This window comes from Urocampus carinirostris, chromosome 17 (assembly GCF_059441175.1).
Source record: "Urocampus carinirostris isolate Australia breed hairy pipefish chromosome 17, RoL_Ucar_1.0, whole genome shotgun sequence".
NCBI lineage: Eukaryota > Metazoa > Chordata > Actinopteri > Syngnathiformes > Syngnathidae > Urocampus > Urocampus carinirostris.
Genome location: NC_142365.1, coordinates 7,474,289 through 7,496,954, shown reverse-complemented (window position 1 = coordinate 7,496,954; position 22,666 = coordinate 7,474,289). Strand labels below are relative to the sequence as shown.

General features: G+C 42.9%; 1 protein-coding gene across 3 annotated transcripts in view; it reads left to right on the top strand.

Moving 5' to 3' along the window:
* Window positions 1-22,447, top strand: part of LOC148349073 (ephrin type-B receptor 4a-like) — a 96,682-nt gene extending 74,235 nt beyond the window's left edge. For 2 of the 3 annotated variants that reach the window (XM_088320831.1, XM_088320830.1), the window contains 10 exons: window positions 1,738-1,903; window positions 3,980-4,079; window positions 8,036-8,100; window positions 9,402-9,515; window positions 11,444-11,691; window positions 11,778-11,993; window positions 13,434-13,583; window positions 15,187-15,380; window positions 17,554-17,712; window positions 19,299-22,447. In XM_088320831.1, the coding sequence (XP_088176957.1) occupies window positions 1,738-1,903; window positions 3,980-4,079; window positions 8,036-8,100; window positions 9,402-9,515; window positions 11,444-11,691; window positions 11,778-11,993; window positions 13,434-13,583; window positions 15,187-15,380; window positions 17,554-17,712; window positions 19,299-19,407 (1,521 nt within the window). In that variant the 3' untranslated portion in view covers window positions 19,408-22,447. The remainder of the gene's footprint in view (window positions 1-1,737; window positions 1,904-3,979; window positions 4,080-8,035; window positions 8,101-9,401; window positions 9,516-11,443; window positions 11,692-11,777; window positions 11,994-13,433; window positions 13,584-15,186; window positions 15,381-17,553; window positions 17,713-19,298) is intronic. The other variant, XM_088320832.1, reaches the window with a different exon arrangement.
* The last annotated feature ends 219 nt before the right edge of the window (window positions 22,448-22,666 follow it).

Sequence of the window (22,666 nt, the reverse complement as noted above, 5' to 3'; positions counted from 1 at the left end):
CTTAAGATTTCACAGTACCTCTGATTATAGGTAAGATTTTAGGCCCGAGTTCGGCCCAAAATTCAGGTCAAGCCAGACCAAAATGTCAATCATGACATTCGGGTTCGGGCTAGGCTTCTCTCTCGCTCTTTCCCTTTTTCTTTATTATGTACCTATCATTGTTCTTAATTTCGTTTTCTTAGTGGAGGAACCATGCGACAGACTCCCTGCTTCCCCTCGTAAAAAACAGGGGAAAAGGCAGCGAGAGAGAAGCCTGGCCTGACTTCAACGTAATTATGAACATTTTAGGCATGAAATTAGGTCCAAGCTCAGGCTTAAGATTTTACAGTACCTCTGATTTGAGGTAAGATCTTAAGCCCGAGTTCGGCCCAAAAATCAGGTCAAGCTAGACCAAAATGTCAATCATGACATTCGGGTTCGGGCTAGGCTTCTCTCTCCCTTTTTTAAAAAAAACTATGCACCTGTCATTGTTCTTTGTTTCTTTTTCTTTGTGGAGGAACCACACGACAGACTCCGTGCTTCCCCTTGTAAAAAACAGGGAAAAAGGCAGCGAGAGAGAAGCCTGGCCCGACTTCAACGTAATTATGAACATTTTAAAAATGAAATTAGGTCCAAGCTGAGGCTTAAGATTTCACAGTACCTCTGATTAGAGGTAAGATCTTAAGCCCGAGTTCGGCCCAAAATTCAGGTCAAGCCAGGCCAAAATGTCAATCATTACATTCGGGTTCGGGCTTCTCTCTCCCTTTTTAAAAAAAACTATGCACCTGTCATTGTTCTTTGTTTCTTTTTCTTTGTGGAGGAACCAAGCTACAGACTCCGTGCTTCCTCTTGTAAAAAACAGGGAAAAAGGCAGCGAGAGAGAAGCCTGGCCCAACTTGAATGTAATTCTTAACATTTTAAGCCTGAACTTGGGTTCTAGTTCAGGCTTAAGATTTTACGGGACCTCTGATTAGAGGTAAATGCATTAATGTAAATGTATTAGCATTTATATAGCGCTTTTAAAGTCAATGAAAACCTCCCAAAGCGCTTTACAATGTGCTTCACACTTACCTATTCACACACACACATATAAAACAATCCATTATAGTTAGATTTAATTGATGAGACTCACTTTATATCATTTACTGCTGATTGTTATTTTATCATGTTTACTGCTTATTGCGGCACTTCAGGTAAGATCTTTGGCCTGAGTTCGGCCAAAAATTCATGTCAAGCCAGGTCAAAATGTCAATCATTACTTTTGGGTTCGGGCTAGCCTTCTCTCTCCCTTTTTGTGAAATTATAAACCTGTCATTGTTCTTTGTTTCTTCTTTGTGGAGGATTCACGTGATAAATTACGTGCTTTCCCTTGTAAAAAACACCCCACTTGGTTCCGAAACCTCCCCAAAAATATGTAAATCCAGGTTTGCTTCCGGATCAGTCCCTCAAATTAAGTAAATTGGTTGAGCTCGGGTTTTAGTACCTTCGGGGTCCAGCTGAATTTTTCTTAGACCCGATCCTACCTCTACCTATGATAGGGTATCCCTTCCTTTACATTATCAATTTTGTTGTAATCACCCTCATCAGTTCCCTCATCAAATTTGTTGAATTTCCTGCAAAAGCTGTTATCCCCCAAACACAAACTTAGTATTATGGCCGTCTGGCGCCCTCCTTCCCTCGTGTCTGTCGTCTCCTCGCTGGCCGCCGTTTAACTCACACCTCGGTCCTTGCCAAATCGTGTTTTCCTTCTGGACGCAGGAACGACGCAGCGAGGAACCCTGCCACTACGCCGAGAGTAACAGAAACCAAGCGGTGCTGACGGACCTCCGCAGGGCCACTCAGTACGAAGTGCAGGTCCGGGCGCGCACCATGGCCGGTTACGGCAGTTTCAGTCCGGCCGCCGTCTTCCGAACCCTGCCCGACGGTAAGAGAAAAATAAATTTATAGAAAGCGTGGAACATGAACCCGTTCGCCTCCTCAGTCATTAAAACGCATGCATTATTCATGGTGAAAACCTCTCGCCATGTTGACAAAAGTATAAAACATTCCGCAGTCGGCACCGAGATTTAACGGCCCCCAGAGGTTAGTTTGTGTGTGATTTCACTCACTAAATTTGAAATGTGATGAAACCAGAACCTCATGGGGGGGTTAAAAAGAAGGACTTGTTATTTTCTCACTTGGTCGGACAAATGAAATAAAATGATCCCCGAAATACATTGCAATTTTAAGATATATTACCTTGTTTACATACCAAAAGTGGGGATTCCATTTTGCTCATTATTACCGTAGTTCTTAATGGTAAATGGTCTGCAGTTACCGTAAATTCCGGACTATAAGCCGCTACTTTTTTCCAAAACCTTCAACCCTGCGGCTTATTCAGTGATGCGGCCAATTTATGTAATTTTTCTAACAGCCGCCAGCGGCGCTCGAGTACAAAAGGTAAGATTTAGACCGGTGGAATATATGCGCCGAGGAAGACTGCAACTTCTTAGCTTGTGCACAAATTAAATTAGCGTAGACATATCCTCATCATGCAAATTGCAAAAAGAAAGGCACATGACGTAGCTTTCAAGCTAAAAGCAAACGAGCAGTCTGATAAAGAAAGAAACAGAGCTACTGCACATAAACTTCACTATGCGAGCGTATTGCTAGCGTGTTTTTGAATAAGGGAGCGTGGGACGACGTCTATATGACGAAGTCTCTTTCCCATACTGGGAAAGACGACTTTGATGACGTCAGTTATAGGGAGAAAGATGAGAACAGTTTGCCGTGGTTTCCACAAGTACGGTATGTCTTTTTTAACAGACCCATTTGGTTTGTTGCGAGCGTGTTGCTAGTAGCGTTTTGCTACCCTTCACAGGCACGCTTTGGGATGAAAGTTATAATATTATAATTAAAGCTTTGAAAACTCTCTCGGTGTACCGTCTTTCTTTGTAAATATGTGTAACCGATGTATAATATGTATTTGCACCTGTATATTTTTGAAATGTATTTATTTGAGACACTTATTCTGATATGTTTTGCGAATTAAAAAAGAGGGGCGGAGCAAACACGGGCTGACGGGAAGTGGGGTAAAGGTAAGTGAGACCTGTTGTCGCGGCGGACAATAGTGGATATATATTTTTCCCACCCTTACCTTTAGAAATATAGACTATTTTTCCTTGGATTAGTTTCAACGGGTACCCAGACTCTGCAAGTCTGCATCAAACTTCAAGTACCGGTATCATTTTCTGTTCATTTTGCCGGCTGTGATTTTAGGACTCTGTACTTTATTTTCAGTTACAATCGCGGACAGATGGGGTTGATACCGGACAGTACGGGACAGACAGGATAGATAATGAAAGAGGATATCGAAAATAAACAGGACAAACTAGACGGGAACAAAAACTGGAGGGAATGATAAACAGGACAAAAATAGACGGGAACAAAACTGGAAACCGATATTAAACAGGACAAACATAAATGGGAACAATACCGGACAGGGAATACCAACAGGAAAACGGGACCAAGTCAAAACCCACGTCTTGCAGGGCAGAGGTTCGTTGACAGACTGACAAAGGAGAAATGAGAGCGCTGAGCTTAAATAGACGGAAAGCCAATCCGTCAATGAGCCGCAGCTGGCGCCACACGGGCGGGGCCAATTGGGTGCCATGGCAACCGTGACACAAAAACAAATATATTCGCGATTTAGTCAAGATCCAAGAATCGCGTCTTGATAAATGCACACGCAAGATGAAAAATCGCATTTGTAAAATTGCAGATATATTTATGGCTCTGTCAAATACACGATTCACACCAATTTTTTTTTTTAATGATACTGGAGAAATTGGAAAATTAGCTTTGAAAGTCCTTAAAATGAGCTTGAATTTGGCCATGAAACAGGTAACAAAAACCCTGAGTACGGAATTTACGTTCATTTTGTGCTTTTTCCATTCATGTGAATCTCCTCCTCTCAACTTCAGCAATGGTTTGAACTCCTTTCTCTGTTCTATTCTTTCAGGAATCGACTCTTCCTCCCAGTTCTTGGTGCCCGGCATCCTTATCGCCATCGGGATGCTGCTGCTCGTCACTTTCATCTTCGTGGCTGCTTACTGCATACGGTGAGAAGACGCCCGTCGCAAGAAAAACAGGAAATTGAAAAAAATGCAGAGAATGTGACATCCCACCATCTCTCCAAGGGCCTCGTCGTTTTATTGTTTAGGTGTTAGCGAAGTCAAGCAGTTTGATGTGTTTTGCTTGCGCGGCTAAAACGTAACGGGCTTCATTGTTTAGGTTTTGAACGCGCGTGAGCAGGGTTGGGAGGGTTACTTTAAACGTTTAATCCGAGTTAACGAGTGACATCTTGAAAATGTAATCAATAACGTAATCCGAAGACCATAATATTGTAGTCATGTAACTTCATTACTCAATATTACTTTTAGATTACTCCAAGTATGCAGCCTCCCCAAATGGAATTTGCATGTACTCCCCCGTGCCTGCGTGGATTTCTTTTGGGCAGTCTGGTTTCATCCCACATTCCAAAAACGTAAAAGTCAGGTTAATTGGCTGGTCCAAATTGTCCCTAGGTGTGAATGAGCAAGAGTCTCTGTGTGCCCTGCGACTGGCTGGCAACCAGTTCAGGATGTCTCCTGCCCACTGCCCGAAGACAGCTGAGATGAGCTCCAGCACCCCCATGATAATGCATGAAGGTGTCATGATTACTGATGTGACTCAGCTGTGCCTGCTCCTTTGGCACCAACTGCCTCGGACTCTGATTGGCTCCCAATCAGTACTTGTCCCCGTTCCTGTCTGTCCCCTTTTGTCAGTCCGTCTGCGAACCTCAGTTAACACTAGGCAAGCCTTTTTTGACCCTGACTCCTACCTGTCCCGTTTTTTTTTGCTCCCGTCTGTTCCCCGGCTCCGACCACGTCTTCTCTCTTATTCTGGCTTACGACTCGCTTCCGACCATGACCACGTTTTTCTCTCCTGTCCTGGCTACTGACACATTTTTCCGTCCCCGACACCGCCATCGTTCGCCACGGAAGATCTACTTCCGCATTCGGAGCACAATCTGAGTGACCTACTTTCCGCGTCCAGCAATCACTGGATCGTTACTCTTACCCTTACTCTTTCTTCCAATCAAACTTGTGAGAAACGCAATATAAAAAAACGCCTGAAGAGGGATGGGTGCCGCCAGTATTTGCCCAAGACACACTCCAGGAAGCGGGGATCCGCAAATTTGTAATCAGATAACGTCCTTTTTTCTGTAACTGTAATGGAATACGACATTTTTACATTGCATCCCAAGTACGAAACGCCGTTACACGTAATCCATTACTCCCCGACCCTCCGCCAGAGCGATGCCATCTCCAGCAGAGAAAGTGCGTATTTGTATACGTTGACGCGGGCCCGAGAGGTCGCACTGACGGCAGAGTTAGCAGGCAAGGAGAGACAGGATGCAGGCGTCCCAACCCTGTTTCCACAGGACAGGAGAACAATAGCAGTGACCTCGTGACACGCTCACAAACCGGTGGCGGAGGCCCGGATCGGCTTCTAAGGGTGGTGCATTATGGCTATTTTAGGATTATGAGCCGGGTGAGGGTCTAGAAAAGAGGGGCGGGCAAGCTACTGCAGTTTTACAGTGGAATTATGAATCAGGTGTCAAATGCATGCTATTTTTGCGATCATGAAATGAGTCTACTCAAGGTCAGTGATTACTAACAGCATCTACCCCATTTATGTAATAGAATCCCTATAAAGACTAAAGTTATCACGACCAGAACGGAATCAGGACCCAAATGCGTAGCGTTAACCACAAGTTTATTGATAGTTCTGGTGCTGGCTAGACGTGGGAAGCAAGCCGCTCACGCTTCCGAAGCGGGAGATGGCAGTGCCAAGGACGGAAAAACAGGTCGATAGCCGGGACAGGAGAGCAAAAACGTGGTCGGGATCAAAAACAGGTCAGAGACAAACAGGGAGATCAGGAACGGACAGGTGAAAAAACTTGTGCAAAAATGGGACAGGCGGGAGTCAGGGTCAAAATGCTTGCCTTGTAACAACAGAGGTTCGCTGACGGACTGACAACCGGAGAGTGACAGGACTGGTCTTAAAAAACGACAGGGAACCAATCAGGTAGCCCGCAGCTGCTGGCGCCAAATGAGCGGGGCATAGGTGATTCTAATCAGTAATCGTGACAAAGGTATGGCAAACCATTCATGTTTTTTATTGGAACGTGACAACCAAATTTTTTCTAAAGACCCAAAAAATGGATACATTGAAAAAGAGACATTCGATTTCCAGAATTTTACAATACAATTTTATGGACTGCTAGAACATGATGGATTTTGATGTGCTTCGTGAATTACATGTCAATTTATTTCAATGTGATTTGGGATTTTCTTGGTTTTAATGAAAGATTATAGAGCAATACAAGCAGCAAATTGCACTCGTTTTTAATTATCTAACAGAGAGCTTGATTGCCAAAGTCAAGTTCTAGCAGCTTTGAAGCTTTAACTTGAGTTAATTAGAGTTAATAGAAGTTAGTGTTACCATTGACAATATTATTTATTGATCTAACGGAGAGCTCGATTGCCAAAGTCAAGTTCCAGCAGCTTTAAAGCTTTAACTTGAGTTAATCAGAGTTAAATGAAGTTAGTGTTACCATTGACAATATTATTCATTGTTAAGAGTAGTTTCCGTTTATTCATCTAAAAGAGTGATGAATTGCCAAAGTCCAGTTAGAGCAGCTTTAACGCTTTATTTTGAGTTAGTTGGAGTTAACGCAAACTAATGTCACCTGTTACAATACTCTTGTTGTAAAGAAAATGTTTCTTTATCCATCTAAAGGATTTCTCAATTGCCAAAGTCTAGTTACAGTAGTTTTAAAGCTTGCATTAATTCGAGTTAACACAAGTTAGTTTTATTATGACAATACTCATTGTTGTTAAGATCATGTCTCCTTTATTCATCTAAAGAAGCGTTCAATCGATGAGGTTCGATTACAGCATCTTTAGAGCTTTAACTTGAGTTAATTAGAGTTAACACAAATTAGTTTCCCCTCTGATCATACTTTTTTATTGTCAAGAAATTGCTTATTTTATTCATTTATTTCAGTGCCAAATTGCCAAAGTGGGATCAGAACTAAAGCTTTAACTTGAGTTAATTGGAGTGAACACAAGTTAGTTTAAACTTGAGAATGCTCTTTTATTAAAAAACGATTTTTTAAATTCATCTAAAGAAATGCTTGATGGCCAAAGTCGAGTTTAAGCTCCTCTAAAGCTTTAACTCGAGTTAATTGGAGTTAACACACTCAGTTTTACTTCAACAATACCCTTTTTTTGTCAAAATGTTTCTATTTATTAATCCAAACAAGTGCTAATTTATCAACATCAAGTTTTTGAAGAAATAAACCTTTCACTTGAGTTAATTGGAATCAAACAAGTATGTGTTTAAAGTCTTTTAAGGAAATGTTTCTTTTATTCATCTAAATGTTCGTTCATATACCAAAGTCAAGTTACAGCTGCTTTAATGCATTAACTTTACATCATTAGAGTTTATAAAGTTAAATATAACTTTGACAATATACTTTTAGTTGAGATTTTTTTCTTTTAATGCATAGAAAGACTGCTCAATAGAACAGTTTTAAGGCTTTAGAATAGAATAATAGAATAGAATATACCTTTATTGTCATTTTTACAAAATGGGTTATGAATAAAGTATCTATCTATCTATCTATCTATCTAACATATTGTGACAACGAAATTGGGCATGGCACTCCAGTTTCACATATTCACAGTGTTAACTTGTGTTAATTTGAGTTAATCAATTTTACCTTTAAAATACTGTTTTGTTTTTGTTATGGTTGAAAATTTTCCCCTTGACAATTTTTTTAACCATGTTTTGGTTGGATATTGTTTTGCTTTTTAATTCTCTAAATGTGATCATTTGCATAAATATAATTTCCCTCGCTTTTGGCCGATGAAGCACGACAATCTTTCTCAAGAAAAAAAGAACAACAACAACAGAGCTACGCGTCTCTCATCTCCTCTAATCTCATTTTGTCACTCTCTCCTTTCAGCAGACACAGCCGCATCAAGGATCCGGAAATGAGCGACAAAAACAGCCAGTACTTAGTCGGACAAGGTAATGCTAATGTGCTATCATCACCCCAGGGTGCGAGCAGATGCTTGAAATCCTTAAAAATGCTTTGATTTTAAGACTGTGTTTTCAAGGGTTGATAAGTGCTTGTAAATGCTTGAAATTGTTGCCATGTTCTACAACAAGTCTGCTTGAAAATGACACCGACACTGCATTCTGGTGGCTCGGCTTTGCCATTGCATTTCTTACCTTGTGAATAACAGCAGCTGGCATTAGTTTGTATTGCATTGTTCTATGTAGCATCATCGCCATATAAATTATGGACCATGCAAAAAATGAGATTCCCAGTGGTAAATTCTAATAGAAGGCTCTTCCTGCAACAGAAAATGTTAGTTACATAATACCTTCATTTTACCCAACAGCTTTAGTTTTTCCTTAAAAATGTTTACACAAATATTATTCAGATCAGATCAGATTTAATCAAGATATGAAAAGGATATGTATTTTAAAAAAATTTTTTTTTTTTTTTTTAAAACAAGAGAAATAAATTATAATTGTACATCCTGTTGTGATTTAAAAGATTAAATGTGCCCGCTCTTTTGGCGCCAACTGCCGCATTTCTGATTGGCTCCCGATCAGTATTTGTACCCAGTCCTGTCTGCCCTCTTTTGACAGTTTGTCTGCGAACCTCAGTTAACTCTAGGCAAGCCTTTTTCGACCCTGACTCTCACCTGTCCCGTTTTTTACTCCCATCTGTCCCCCGGCTTCGACCCGTTTTTGATCCTGACCACGTCTACTCTCCTGTCCCGGTTTTCGACCTCTTTTTGTCCCCGACCATGTCTTCTCTACTATTCTGGCTTCCGACTCGCTTACGACCCCGACTATGTTTTTGCTCTCCTGTCCCGGCTACTGACCTGTTTTTCCGACACCGGCATCGCTCGCCACGGAAGATCTACTTCCGCGTTTGGAGCACAATCAGAGTATCAGAGCGACCCGCTTCCCGCGTCCAGCAATAATAGGATCGTGGGCGCAACCCTTTCTCTTTCTTCCAATAAAACTTGTGAGAAACGCAACGCAAGTGGGTCCTGTCTCCGTTCCGGACAAAATGTAAATCGTAGACAATATTTTTGGATTTATAAAATACATGATTCACACTGGATTTCTTCATTTAATGGTACTGGAGAAATTGAAAAAATGACTTTGAAAGTCCTTCAAAAGTGCTTGAATTTGGCCATGACCATAACCATCTCCCTCCCTAAAAAAACAAAAAATCCTCCCTTTAATCTTGTACTGCGCTAACCTTTTTCTTTTCCTTTCCCACGACTTTGTTTGCTCGCCTCTCGCAGGGGTCAAGGTTTACATCGACCCCTTCACCTACGAGGACCCTAACGAGGCAGTGCGCGAATTCGCCAAAGAAATCGACGTTTCCTTCGTAAAGATCGAGGAGGTTATCGGAGCCGGTAAGCCGCCAGCCGTCGTGCACCCGACATTGGATAAAAACAGCGTTTTACTTTTTCAATGTAGATTATCCTTGTTTTGAATTTTCATTATTTCTTGTGTATTTAATTTGCCGAGTTAAATGGATTTGCTGACATTTTCAAGCAATCACCGTTGTTGTTCTTTATCGGGCCCGGTTCAATATTGCGGCACAAAGCTATTAACTGATAAACACGTTAGGTGTATTAACAGCTCCTATTCGAGGCAAAGGGCAGCGTTAGCTGCGAGCTAGGTTTGCTTTAACTCGTCCTCTTAATGACGGAAAACTCTTAAGCTGAATAGAATTGAATATTCTTAGTTATTGATTACAGCATAGTTTACATCAAGATTTAACGTGACATTCTAGGATAAACATCTAATACAGACTTAAACGATCAGATTTATCTATCTATCTATCTACCTTGGTCATATCCCTCAAGAGGGGTGGCCGACAGAAAGACACACACATACAATAACAAAGAAAATAAAAGGGAAATAAATAGCAAAAAAAAAAAGAAAACACACACACAAAACATTTTGGACCATGGCCACCCAATTGCCCAAACACCCAAACAAGTTAGGCAAACGGGACGCCAGAAAGCGGCCATGTCACTCGGGTCAGGGTGACACAACACACTCTTCTGTTCAACAGCAGGGCCCGACAGCTTTCACTGGTTTACCCCTGCCGCATCATACGGGTCCCAGCCCATCCTTAAGAACGCGTCCACAATCCCACTATCCTTTCACAAAGCCCCTCCACCCCTTTCTATCACCGACAAGAGCTCTAGCTTCCATTATATTTAGACCTCTTTTCCTGCAGTGCACTCATAACACCATCCATCCACGTCAATCGCGACCAAGATCAGATTTAAAAATATATATATAATAGGATAGATCGGTGTTTTTTAACTATTGTGCGTGGGACCTTGTCTAGTGTGCCGCAGGAGTTTTGCCATTTTTATATTTGCAAAAAACAAGCTATTGTTCAGGATCTTTGCTTTTTTCGGGTAAAAGTTTTACCATATAAGTAGGTGGTAGAAGTATACGGGGAAAGACGATAAGCCGCTCCGCTTTCTAAGGGTTGAAATTTTCAACATATAGGGCCTAATGCGCCCTCTTGGCCCCGCCCATGTGGTGCCAGCTGCGGCTCATTGACAGATTGGCTTTTCGTCTATTTAAGCTCAGTGCTCTCACTCTTGCTTTGTCAGTCCGTCAACGAAACTCTGCCCCGCAAGACGTGGGTTTTGACTCTGTCCTGTTTCCTGTTGGTATTTCCTGTCCGGTATTGTTCCCGTTTATTTTGTCCTGTTTAATATCGGTTTCCAGTTTCGTTCTTGTCTAATTTGTCCTGTTTATTTTCGAAATCCTGTTTTGATATCCATCCTGTCTGTCCCGTCCTGTCCGGTATCGACCCCATCTGTCCGATATCTGCTCGGGCAATTGGTATCAATCTCATCGGCCTCTGGCTTCCTATCATACCACGCCTGACTGCTGCCTAACGTGCATGACTCCCCATTTCCCGTAAAATATAAGGCTTGTGTGAGAAACGTCACGCATTTGGGTCCTGATCCTGGTCCGGTTCCTTACACTTTTGGTTAGGTGTGATAATAACATGTGAAGTGATATACAGTACCGGTAATAAAAAAGTAAGCCTTAATGATATCATAATATGTTAACAATTTCACCAATAAGTCACACCAAAGTAGTCACTAGCACCCCCAGCCACACTATGAAAAAACCTTATAGTGCAGAAAATACAGTATCTGTATATTTTGAGTTATCTTGATTTTATGGGCATGTACATTTCAACATCGATATTTTTGCATGGCTGAGCTTGTCTAAATCACCAAACTGCAACTCAAATTGTTAAAGTAGCACACTTTGACCTCATGCATTGGTTTATTTGTGACAGGAGAGTTTGGGGAAGTGTGCCGAGGACGACTGAGGGTCCCCGGGAAAAAAGAAAACTACGTCGCCATTAAAACACTAAAAGGCGGCTACACCGACAAACAGAGGCGGGACTTCCTGTCCGAGGCGTCCATCATGGGCCAGTTTCAGCACCCCAACATCATCCACTTGGAGGGAATCATTACAGCCAGTTGTCCTGTCATGATCCTCACCGAATTCATGGAAAACGGCGCTCTGGATTCCTTCCTGCGGGTGAGTTTGCCGTCCAGAAGGCGTTCTGGAACCCTGTGGCCCATTCTCGTAGTGATTTTTTTTTTCCACCGCCTTGCTCTGCGTAGCTGAACGACAGCCAGTTCACGCCCATCCAGCTGGTGGGGATGCTCCGCGGCATCGCTTCGGGCATGAAATACCTCGCAGAGATGAGCTACGTACACCGGGACCTGGCGGCTCGAAACATCCTGATCAACAGCAACCTGGTGTGCAAGGTGTCGGATTTTGGCTTGTCACGCTTCCTGCAGGAGAATTCATCCGACCCGACTTACACCAGCTCCTTGGTAAGCTCACTTTTCTCAAGCCTGAGAATTTTTTTTTTCTTATTTCCACCCACAGCATTCGTTAGCATAATGTTCTGTACAACTGCCACCGTGAAAATGCACATACAGTCGTACTTTTCTATACGAGCACCTCTATCAAAATTCAGTACATGGGTTTTTGAAACCAAAAACTTTCTCAGCTTTGCGAAGATAAATCCAGTTCACAAGCGACCACAGAGACTGCTCACCGCTCGTGGCTGCTTACTAGCATCAGCTCGTCCGGTTTGCAAATCCTAGCCTCTCCAGCAGCTCCGTGCTATTTCGCTCTTTTTTGATTTATTGTTTTTATTGTCTGCTTCTATGTTCGGTGTTTTTCGTCCCGTTTGACAACTACACTTTGGATTACTTTCTATCCTATGGACATGGGTTTTAACACACAAAATGCGTTTATTCGAGGAATCAACTCCTTGCCCTGAAGAAATCTCGTGCCGGCGTGATGAGGGGGCCCTATCGTGGCTGCAGAGCCGGAGCTAAGGTGAAGGCTAAGCGGCTAGCTGCGATATTAGCCTTCGGTACCGTCCGTAATCATGGAAAATGTGAACTCTACCAAATAAGACTGACGAACTGACTGTGCTGGTGAAAAACATCAAAGCGTACAGGGAGTGCAGTTTGCTGTGTTTTACGAAAATGTGGCTCACGTCTAGCATCCCGGACGCTAACGTGGAGCTACCCGGCTTCAGCGCTGTTAGGGCAGACAGAGACACAAAAGCCTGTGGGAAGCGAAGAGGAGGTGGACTTGCTATCTACGTGAACACGAGGTGGTGTAACCCTGGGCAGCCATCTGCTGCAGGGACGTCGAACTTTTGGCCGCTGTTGCTAAACTACAAACACAGCACCCCAAGGCCGTCCTGTTAATCTGTTAATAATCAACACAAGGATACTACTGGAAGTGTGTATTTCCCTACGGGGATGAATAAAGTATCTATCTAGCTATCTTAGGCAAAAAAAATGCAAAATTGTGCTGTAATAATATGCTTGTGTGTACATTCATTATAATTTACAGTATATTTCATTTTAAGTGTACAGTAAGTGCGAACTTATCATCAACAGTCTCTCTTGATCTCATATCTGTCAACCTCCGCCAATTGATCCCTTCATTAATGATTGCAAGTCCTCCTTATTAAGCGATTATAAATCTTACAAACACTACGCGGCACCTATTTCCTCTCATCAAGACAGACAATGTAGAATTACGCGAATTTCTTAGCATTCTACGATGACGTTGCCGGTTGGTACCAGAAACGATCTGGATCAGAGCCGAAATGGGCAGGACGAAATCATTATTTTCAAGAAACTAAAAGAAATCCTGTAAAAAAAATCTTGACTGTATAAAAAAATTGACAGACCCTCATTGTAAACAATTTATTTCGAACTCAAGTTTTGAATTGTTCTTTCCCGTAGGGAGGGAAGATCCCAATCCGCTGGACGGCGCCAGAGGCCATCGCCTTCAGAAAGTTCACGTCAGCCTCAGACGTGTGGAGCTACGGTATCGTCATGTGGGAAGTCATGTCTTTCGGCGAAAGGCCCTACTGGGACATGAGCAACCAAGATGTAAGTTGACCACAAGATGCGACACGGAGCCTGGTCACTTATGGCTAACATTTAAACAGAGTTGGGCATGTTACTGAAAAACAGTAATTAGTTACCGTTACTAGTTACTTTATTTTAAAAAGCCAGCCAAATCCCTAGCCTATGAGAGAAGTGCTGAGTTGGTTCTTTCACTTCCATTATGAAGAAAAAAAGACAGTTAAGGAGGCAGCGAGCCTTGTGGTGGAGGAGGGGTTCTTATTTTGGGAGAGGGCCAAGATCTCCAGCAAGCCCGATAAGCCAGACCCTCGTCGCTTTCCAAATTGCATTTGCTGTCGCGATACTTTCCAATCCAATACTTGGTTTGGCGCAAATAACATCTGAAACTGAGTTGGGGCAGAATGAGGTATACACAAATTGTCACGGTTGCCCATTGCCCTCACTTGGGCCCGCCCGTTTGGCGCCAGGTTCTGCTCGTTGCCTGTGTGGCTTCCCTCTTATTTAAACTCAGTGCTCTCATTCACTCCTTGACAGTCCGTCAACGAACCACTGCACTTGGAGACTTGTATTTTGACTCTGTCCGGTATCCTGCTCGTGTATCCAGTATCGATCCCGCCTGTCTCATCCTGTCCGGTATCTTGCTCCAGTATCCGGTATCGATTCAGTCTTTCCCGTCCTCTCTGGTATCTTGCTCCTGTATCCAGTATCAATCCCGTCTGTCCCATCATGTCCGGTATCTTGCTCCAGTCTCCAGTATCCGGTATCGATCCCATCTGTCTTGTCCTGTCCAGTATTGTGCTCGTGTAACCAGTATCCGTATCTATCCTGTCCATCCCGTCCTGTCCGGTATCTTGCTGTTGTATCCAGTATCCGGTATCGATCCCGTCCTGTCCGGTATCTTGCTCCTGTATCCAGTATCGATCTTGTCTGTCCCGTCTTGTCCGGTACCTTGCTCCAGTCTCCTGTATCTGGTATCGATCCTATCTGTCTTGTCTTGTCCAGTATCCTGCTCGTGTAACCAGTCTCCGGTATCGATCCTGTCTGTCCCGTCCTGTCCGGTATCTTGCTGTTGTATCCAGTATCCCATATCGATCCCATCCTGTCCGGTATCTTGTTTGTATATCCAGTATCGATCCCGTCTGTCCTGTCCGGTATCTGCTCGTGTATCCTGTATCTGGTATTGATCCCCTCTGTCCTGTCCGGTTTGGATCTCTTCTGCCCAGCAATTGTCGAATCGCTGGCGTTTGTGTTCCCGCATGGCTGCCCCGTTCCTGTAAAATAAAGCTTGTGTGAAAACGTTACGCGTCTGGGTCCACCGCTTGTTTCTTTGTTTTACACCCTATGTGAGTCTTTTTAACCCAATTTTTTAATTCACTTTAAAAAAGTATTTTAAAAGCACAGCTTTGATTGCTTATATTACTGGGCAAAGTTGGCCTTAGGGCCTTTCCTCAATATGTCGGATCCATCTGAACCTTCACAAGACAGGTTTTCTTCCTGGTTTCACAGTATAATTAAGCCTTCGCTTGTCAAAATACTCATTTTGGAAATGCTTCCTATGTATGAGGACCACCTTAGACTATACATATATATGAGATATTTTAAATAACATTTGGATTTTCCCTTTCAGGTGATCAACGCCATCGAGCAGGACTATCGGCTTCCCCCTCCGCCCGACTGCCCCACCCACCTCCACCAGCTCATGCTGGATTGCTGGCAAAAAGACCGCTCTGCACGCCCTCGCTTTGCCGAACTGGTCAGCGCTTTGGACAAACTGATCCGCAACCCCGCCTCGCTGAAAATCGTCGCCCAGGAGGGTGCGGGGTGAGTCTATGACCAATGTTGGGCATGTTACTAAAAAAAGGAATTAGTTAGAGTTATTAGTTCACGGTTCCCTTTACCGCATGGTTCGTCGGGGCACGCAACTCTGGACATTATTCTATACTATCGATGGTCCCTGGCCTGTTTTTGCGTCATTGTAGTTGGCACCAGTCCATTCCTTATTGTTGTCTTACTCTCTTCATTTAAAAAGTCATTGTGTTACCCCCCAGATCACTGAACCCCAAAAGTAAGGCGCTTCTATGAAAGTATCTATCTAGTTGAAAAAAAAAACCTAAAACGGATTAAAAATAGACACATAATAAAGGAAATAGGAGAAAATGTGTACACCTACCTGTGGAAGGGGTAAAGCCTTCATATTTCTTGGTTTGTGCAATCTTTAGAGCTTGCAAATTAACAGTTGAGACACACCATATCCAGTTTGTCTTTTGTTGTCAAACCTACTGGTTGTCACACAACCAAATACGTATGTGCATATAAACTGACCCACTGATTTCCGTAGTTCATTTTATAATTGTAAATACAGTTTTAATGTGAGTATATACGATAAGAAGAATACCAGTAGGGAGAAATTATGTGTCTTAGTACTCTGGGCCTAAGAGCATCAAGGTAACTGTATTCGATTGTATTTTGTAGATTATAATCACGCCCATCCTTCGGATTGAGTTATTGGCGGAATGAGTGTTGTTTATTACTTAGTGACCCAAGGAGGACTCTGTCACTGTTGCCATGGCGCTCAATTGGCCCCGCCCATGTGGCGCCGGGTGCAGCTTGTTGACAGATTGGCTTCCCCACTATTCAAACCCTGTCCTGTCAATCCCCTTTTGTCAGTTCCTCTATGAATTTCTGTTTTTCAAGCCAAGCCTTTTTTCGACCCTGACTCAGGCCTGTCCCGTTTTTTGCTCCTGTTTGTCTCCCGCTATGACCTGTTTTGATCTCGACCACTTCTGTATTCCCGTCCCGTCTACCGACCAGTTTTCTTCCCCTGACACCGCCATTGCTTGCTAAGGAAGATCCACTTCCGTGTTCGGATCACAAGCCGAGTTTGAGAGCGAACACCGGATCGTGGGCGCTCCCCTTTACTCGTTCCTTCAATAAACGTTACACGAGTGGGTCCTGTTTCCGTTCTGGTCCTGACAGACTCGTGAAAGAGTAGAGGACTTTGTAATTCATGACCTACTTTTAAAAAGTAGCAGAGTAACGCAGCATGTTGTAACGACAGTTGAGTTACAACATTTGATCAATAACCCGTTACAGTACTTCATGCAGCAGGCGGGGCCACACGATAGAACAAACATTCTGTCAGGGCCGGACTAGTAGATGAACGAGAAAGAAAAAGAGAGATAAAGAAATAAGAGAAAGGGGGAGGGAAATGGAGAGAGGGCAGGACAAAGAAAGAGAGGGAGAGAGCGTGAGAAACAAAAGAGATAAAAAGAGAAGTCGTGAGAGAGGGGGAGAGAAAGGGAGCGGAAGAAAGAAATCCAAAGAGAAATAGAAAGACAAAAGGAGAGAAAATAAAAAGAAAGCGTGAAGGGTAGGAAGAGAGAAGAGAAAAGAGAGAAAAGGAAAAAAGGAAGTTAGAGCAAAAGAAGTTGAAAAGACACAGAGAGAGAAAGAGACATAGAGCTTGTAGAGGAAGAGAAAAAGAGAGACGCAGAGAGTGAAAGAGACAGAGAGTGGGAGGAAAGGGGTGGAAAAGAGAGAGAGAGCCAGAGAGAGAGAGAGCCAGAGAGAATGAAATACAAGTACAGTGTCTTTGTTCGAGGCACCTTTCTTTGGCAACATCAAGTTGACATATTTCAACCTGCAGCTTGTTTTTCTCTTGCGCTTCTCTGAGTCTCGCGGGCCGGATTCAATCCCTTAGCGGGCCTGATCTGATTCCAAGAACGCATTCCTTTGTAGAGTAACTCCCAACACGGTGACCTGTCAGCGGCTTGCTGTGCACATTTCCCCCCGTCCCGATTTTCTCCGGCCCCCGGGTCTCATACAGTATAGGACGCCTCACCCCTGTCAAATCCCATTGTTCTCCCCCGTCAATCATTTTATCTCTGCATGTGGACAGGAATGCGGCTGCAGGGACAAGTATGTAAGCATCTCTGGATTGTTTTTGTTTTTTTGACACTCTTCCTTTTGTTTGCTTTCCTCTTTCCTCCCCCAGGCCCGCCTACCCCCTGCTCGGCCAGCGCTCGCCGTTGGCCCTCTCGTCCTGTGCGTCGGTGGGAGAATGGCTGAGGGCCATCAAGATGGAGCGCTACGAGGACAGCTTCCTGCAGGCTGGACTTGCTACGGTGGAGCAGCTGGGACAGATCACAACACAGTCAGTTCTTATTTTGAATATTTCCAGTGTTCATTTTGTGAAAAGTGATGAGTCCCGGGACTCGCATGCTCAAAAATCGATGGGTCCCAACAGAGATCTATGGATCCCCAAAATTTAGTGTTATCGAGGTTGAAATTGTAAATCGGTGACAAATATATCATAAAAATCGATATATTCATTCAGTTTTAATCATCAAATTATGAATTCATTTTCTGCATCAAATTATTGTTGGTAATATACCGATTAAAGGGGTAACCACAAACCTGTCTTTTTTTCATTTTCTCCTTTTATACTTCCTTTTTTCCTGACTTCTTTAAACAACATCATAATTTGTAATATAATGCATCAAAGCAAGTGAGCCGTTTGAGAGCCGGCTCTCTTGAATGAGTTGAGCCGAAAAAGCCGGTTCTCTAAAAAGAGACGGACGTTTCACCACACAACTCGAGATCGGCGTGCAGACAAAAACTCGAACCGCAAGTCCAAAACAACATCTGCCAGATCTGCCTGACGAAAAGTTTGGAGTGCGGTAAATCTTTGTTTAAAAAAAATGTAATTGGGTAATAATGACAATTTTGTGTCAAAAAAGTTGCGTCCCGGAGACGCACGTTGATTTGAGACTATGCGTCCCCAGCAAAAATCATGCGTCTAGGACGCGGGCAAACGAGAACACTGTATTTCCTTTCGATTAATCCCATTTTTGTCATAATTACCGTATTTTCTGGACTATAAGGCGCACCTAAAAACCCAAAATTGGCCAGAACTTGGAAAGTGCGTTGTATATTCCATTGCGCCTTATTTACAGAAAAATATGTAGGATAGAATGGAAAACGCATAGTCATATTGTCAGGACAAGAACGGAAACAGGACCCAATTGTGTGACGTTTACCACAAGTTTTGAAATGAAATGAAATGAAATGATCTGCATTTCTATAGCGCTTTTCAAGTCAATGACTTCCCAAAGCGCTTTACATTGTGCTTCACATTTCCCAATAGCGGCCATGATCTGTGCAGCCATGTAAGGCGCTAACCTGCTTATTGGGGGTATTGGGGGTTCAGTGTCTTACCCAAGGACACTTCGACATGTAACACGGACAAGCCGGGATTCGAACTGGGATCCCTTAATCCTAAAACGATCGCTCTACCTCCTGAGCTACTGCCGTTTTATTGAAAGAAAGAGGAAGGGTTGCGCCCATGATCCGGTGTTCGCTGGACGCGGGAAGCAAGTCGCTCTCGTACTCAGATTGTGATCCGAACACTGAAGTGGATCTTCCGTAGCGAGCGATGGCGGTGTCAGGGAAGGAAAAACTGGTCGGTAGCCGGGACTGGGAGAGCAAGGCGTGGTTGGGGTCGGAAACAAGTCGTAAGCTAGAAGGGGAGAGTAGACATAGTCGGGGACAAAAAGAGGTCGTAAGCCAGGACGGGAGAACAGACTTGGTCAGGAGCAAAACAGGTCGTAGCCGGAGACAGACGGGAGCTAAAACGGGACAGGAGGGAGTCAGGGTCGAAAAAGGCTTTAAATGTTTAAAACCTCTGAAAAAGGGACTTTTTATCTTTAATTTTGGAATTTCTTTCCTGCTTATTTCCAGAGATTTGCTCCATATGGGCGTGACCTTAGCGGGCCATCAACGGAAGATCCTCTCTAGCATCCAGACTATGAACTTTCAGAACAAGAACAACGCACCCGTGACCTTCTAGTCGCCTCCCCACCTCCCCTACAAAGATGTCAGAACTCAACCGTGGAGCAGCACACGACCTCTGAACCCGACAACGACTCGCCGGCAAGATTTTCTGAATAATCACCCAGAGAACTGAGAATCAATCAGAGTCGCCTTCAGCTCAATCATCACAGACACGTGCGGAAGGTGTCGGAGGTCCCTCATTTCAAGTGCCAAGCCCGGAGAAGAATAAAGAAGCCGGTGATGAAAAGCAGCTGCTAGAAGCTAGAAGGCCGTCAAAAAGGTCTCACGCTCTTGTGTTCGTACACACAAGAGCCACTCCACCACGTCCGCTTCCATCTGGATCACAGCTTTCCTATCAACAATCCACTTGAACTCTGTCGGATTTTTCTCCTTTTTTTTGTATGCTTTTGATTTCGAGCTGACCTCTCTTTACTCAGGTGTGGCGTGAAAAGCGAGTTTGTCATCGGATCTCCTCTCATCCGCGCAGGAGGAAAAAAAAAACACGTCACTTGTCGCTTCAGAGCGAGTTTTAATGTCCGTTCACGCTGTGATTTCCGAAGATAGGTTTTGCGGCATGCTACTTTGAAAACAGGAACAGAAACTGCTCTGGATTCAATCGCTTGTTCTTATTTTTGGGTATGTTTTATGATTTTCTTGTGTAAAATTAGAGAGACAGGAGACATTTAGCACCTCCGAGTGGATATGGAAACGTATGGAAGTTAAAAGACATTTTATTCTAGCCTAGCATAAAACGCACATTAGCTTCCACGTTAGCTCACATGTCGCTAAAGCTAATGTGGCCTATGTTGCTGATTGGCGGAGCTCACAGTACAACCGATCCAGCAAATCAAAATCAGTTGCTTATTAAGCAAAACCCAAAATACATGATTATCATGTAAACATGCATTTCTGTATTTTTATTTATTCTACATAACATGAGCCAAAGGGAGCTGACACGATTGCCCGCCATCTTGCTGCTACACGTACCAGCAAAAAAAAAAAAAAAACTTAAGAAAGGCTAGGCAACAAAAACGAGCGGTCACTTTGAGTCTTCGTAGTTTGTATTTTTAATGTGATTTGTAGCAATTGAAAATACAGCGACGTCTAGTGGTCATATATTACACAGTGTCCCTATAAGGTAAGAAATATTTAATTTAAAGAGACGGTGTTTAGTGCCACCTAGTGGTACAAAAAACTTTTATCAAGTGAAAAAAAAAACTTGGATTTGAATTGCAGGGCAAAAATACATGAACTATAATACCGAAGTTATTTTTTATTTAAAAAATAATCAATCATAGGTCGAGAATTTCGTATTTCTCTCCTAGAATCGGCGACATATTCTTCCGGCATCCTGCCGCCACGCTCTGCTACGTATTACTGGCCCTATCTCATAACACATATCACAGTGCCATCTAGTGGTCACATATCAGTCATCGGGGCTTTAAACGTACAGAAACTGTATTTCTATGACTTTTCGACTCTTTTTTTAGCCTCAAGTTGTACGAATAATAATATTTTACAGGACAGTGTGTATTATTTAACCACCAGATTTCACTGTATTGTGTCTTACTGGAAAATAAAACTGGGAAGACTGGGAAATTTCAGGTTAGCTTACAGCTAACGTGCAGCACAATACATATTGTATATTGGACTAGGAAAAAAAGCAAAAAATGGATGTAAAGAAAATTGCTGGCGTTAACTAAATATTATGATTAAAGTAAGATATTTCAAATGAAAAATAGATTTTATGGACAGGTGAGTAAATGGGAATACAATTCATTCATACTAGTTTGCATGCATTGAAAAAATATCGTCATGTGAGAAAAAATGATCGCCCCCTCTGGTTCATTAAAGGGAAACTGTAATATTTGACCTCTAAATCTCGCTGCATTATATCGTACAACAGAAAACAAATGCTAAAAGATTAGGTAATAATACAAACTACAGAGACTCAAAGTGACCTAACTACACTATTTTTCCTTTTTTTCTAAGTCTTTTGCAAGGTTTTTGGTTTTAGGGTACCAGCAAGATGACGGATAATTATCTCAGGTGTTATGTAAAATAGAAAATACTTGTTTTTTGTTTATATGGGAGTTCATGTATGTTTGCTTATTATTTAAATCAAAGTTGTTGCTTTTTTACCACTACACACTGTCTTTTCAAGACTCACATTACAAATAATGCATCCAGTGTTCCGAATCCCTCCGTTTTGGAATGGAATGCTTGGAAATGGGGTTTGATTAGCCCCCCCAGCCCCCCTCTTGTGCTACAAGCGCCTGGAAAAGAAGAGACTGTAATGCAATTGTTTCTTTCTCTGAAGATTTTTGCATTTTTTTAAAGGGTAAGGCCGTTCTTCCTGGCATTCACGGCAATTAGTTTGCATAACATCCCCCAGGAGGCTGACAGGCCTGCCGTGCAAGGGGGGGGTCCTGCAGCCGGATAGGAAAAGGTGCACGCTCCTTTTATATGGCTCCTTCTCCGCGCTATAACATTTATTCTTTTTAAGATTTTAATTCGCAAGACAAGTGAGGTATTGTCGAATACAGACCACCCACACGTACAACACACCCCCCCACCCTCGCCTCGATGTACCTGATGAGGCAGATTGTAGCTCACAGGGAGCTTAAAAACGGGTTTTCTATCATCTGGGATCATTTTTGGTGGCTTTAGGAAGATTGAAGCGCAATTAACCCTCGCTGATTAACAAGAAGCCGAGAAAATGAGCTGCAGGAAGTGCGACGGCCGTTTTACGGCTTCACTTTTAAAATCAATCCGGTGGACTTAAGACTCCAATCAGTGTAAATCAAACTGGCGCTTAGTGTGCCCTTTTCTTTGTTGTTGTTTTTTAAAATGCTTATCTAAACCATGACAGGCCTTCGTCCCGAGCACAGGGATGGACGCGAGCGTGTCGGATGTGGGGAATGCGGTCTTCATATTGAAGGTCTCGATGTACTCCACTTTGAAATAATACCTAAAAAAAAGATGTTTGATTACTGTCCTGTGCGTAGGCTAATTTGTATTCAGTATTCATAAATAAAGATTCATATAAATATTCATGGAGAGTGTTGTTTGTTTTTTTTGTCGGTGGATACCAAAAAACAAAATCAGGGTAATCAACTTGCAGGTTCAGGGGGAAAAGGTAAGTAGGGCATAAAATATAATAAACAGATAATTCATGGGAGTAATTCATGTGGCCTTAAATGAGTTGAAGTCAACAATAACAGAACGGGATCAGCATACCTGTCAACCTGTACGTTTTTGCCGTACAAAGTATG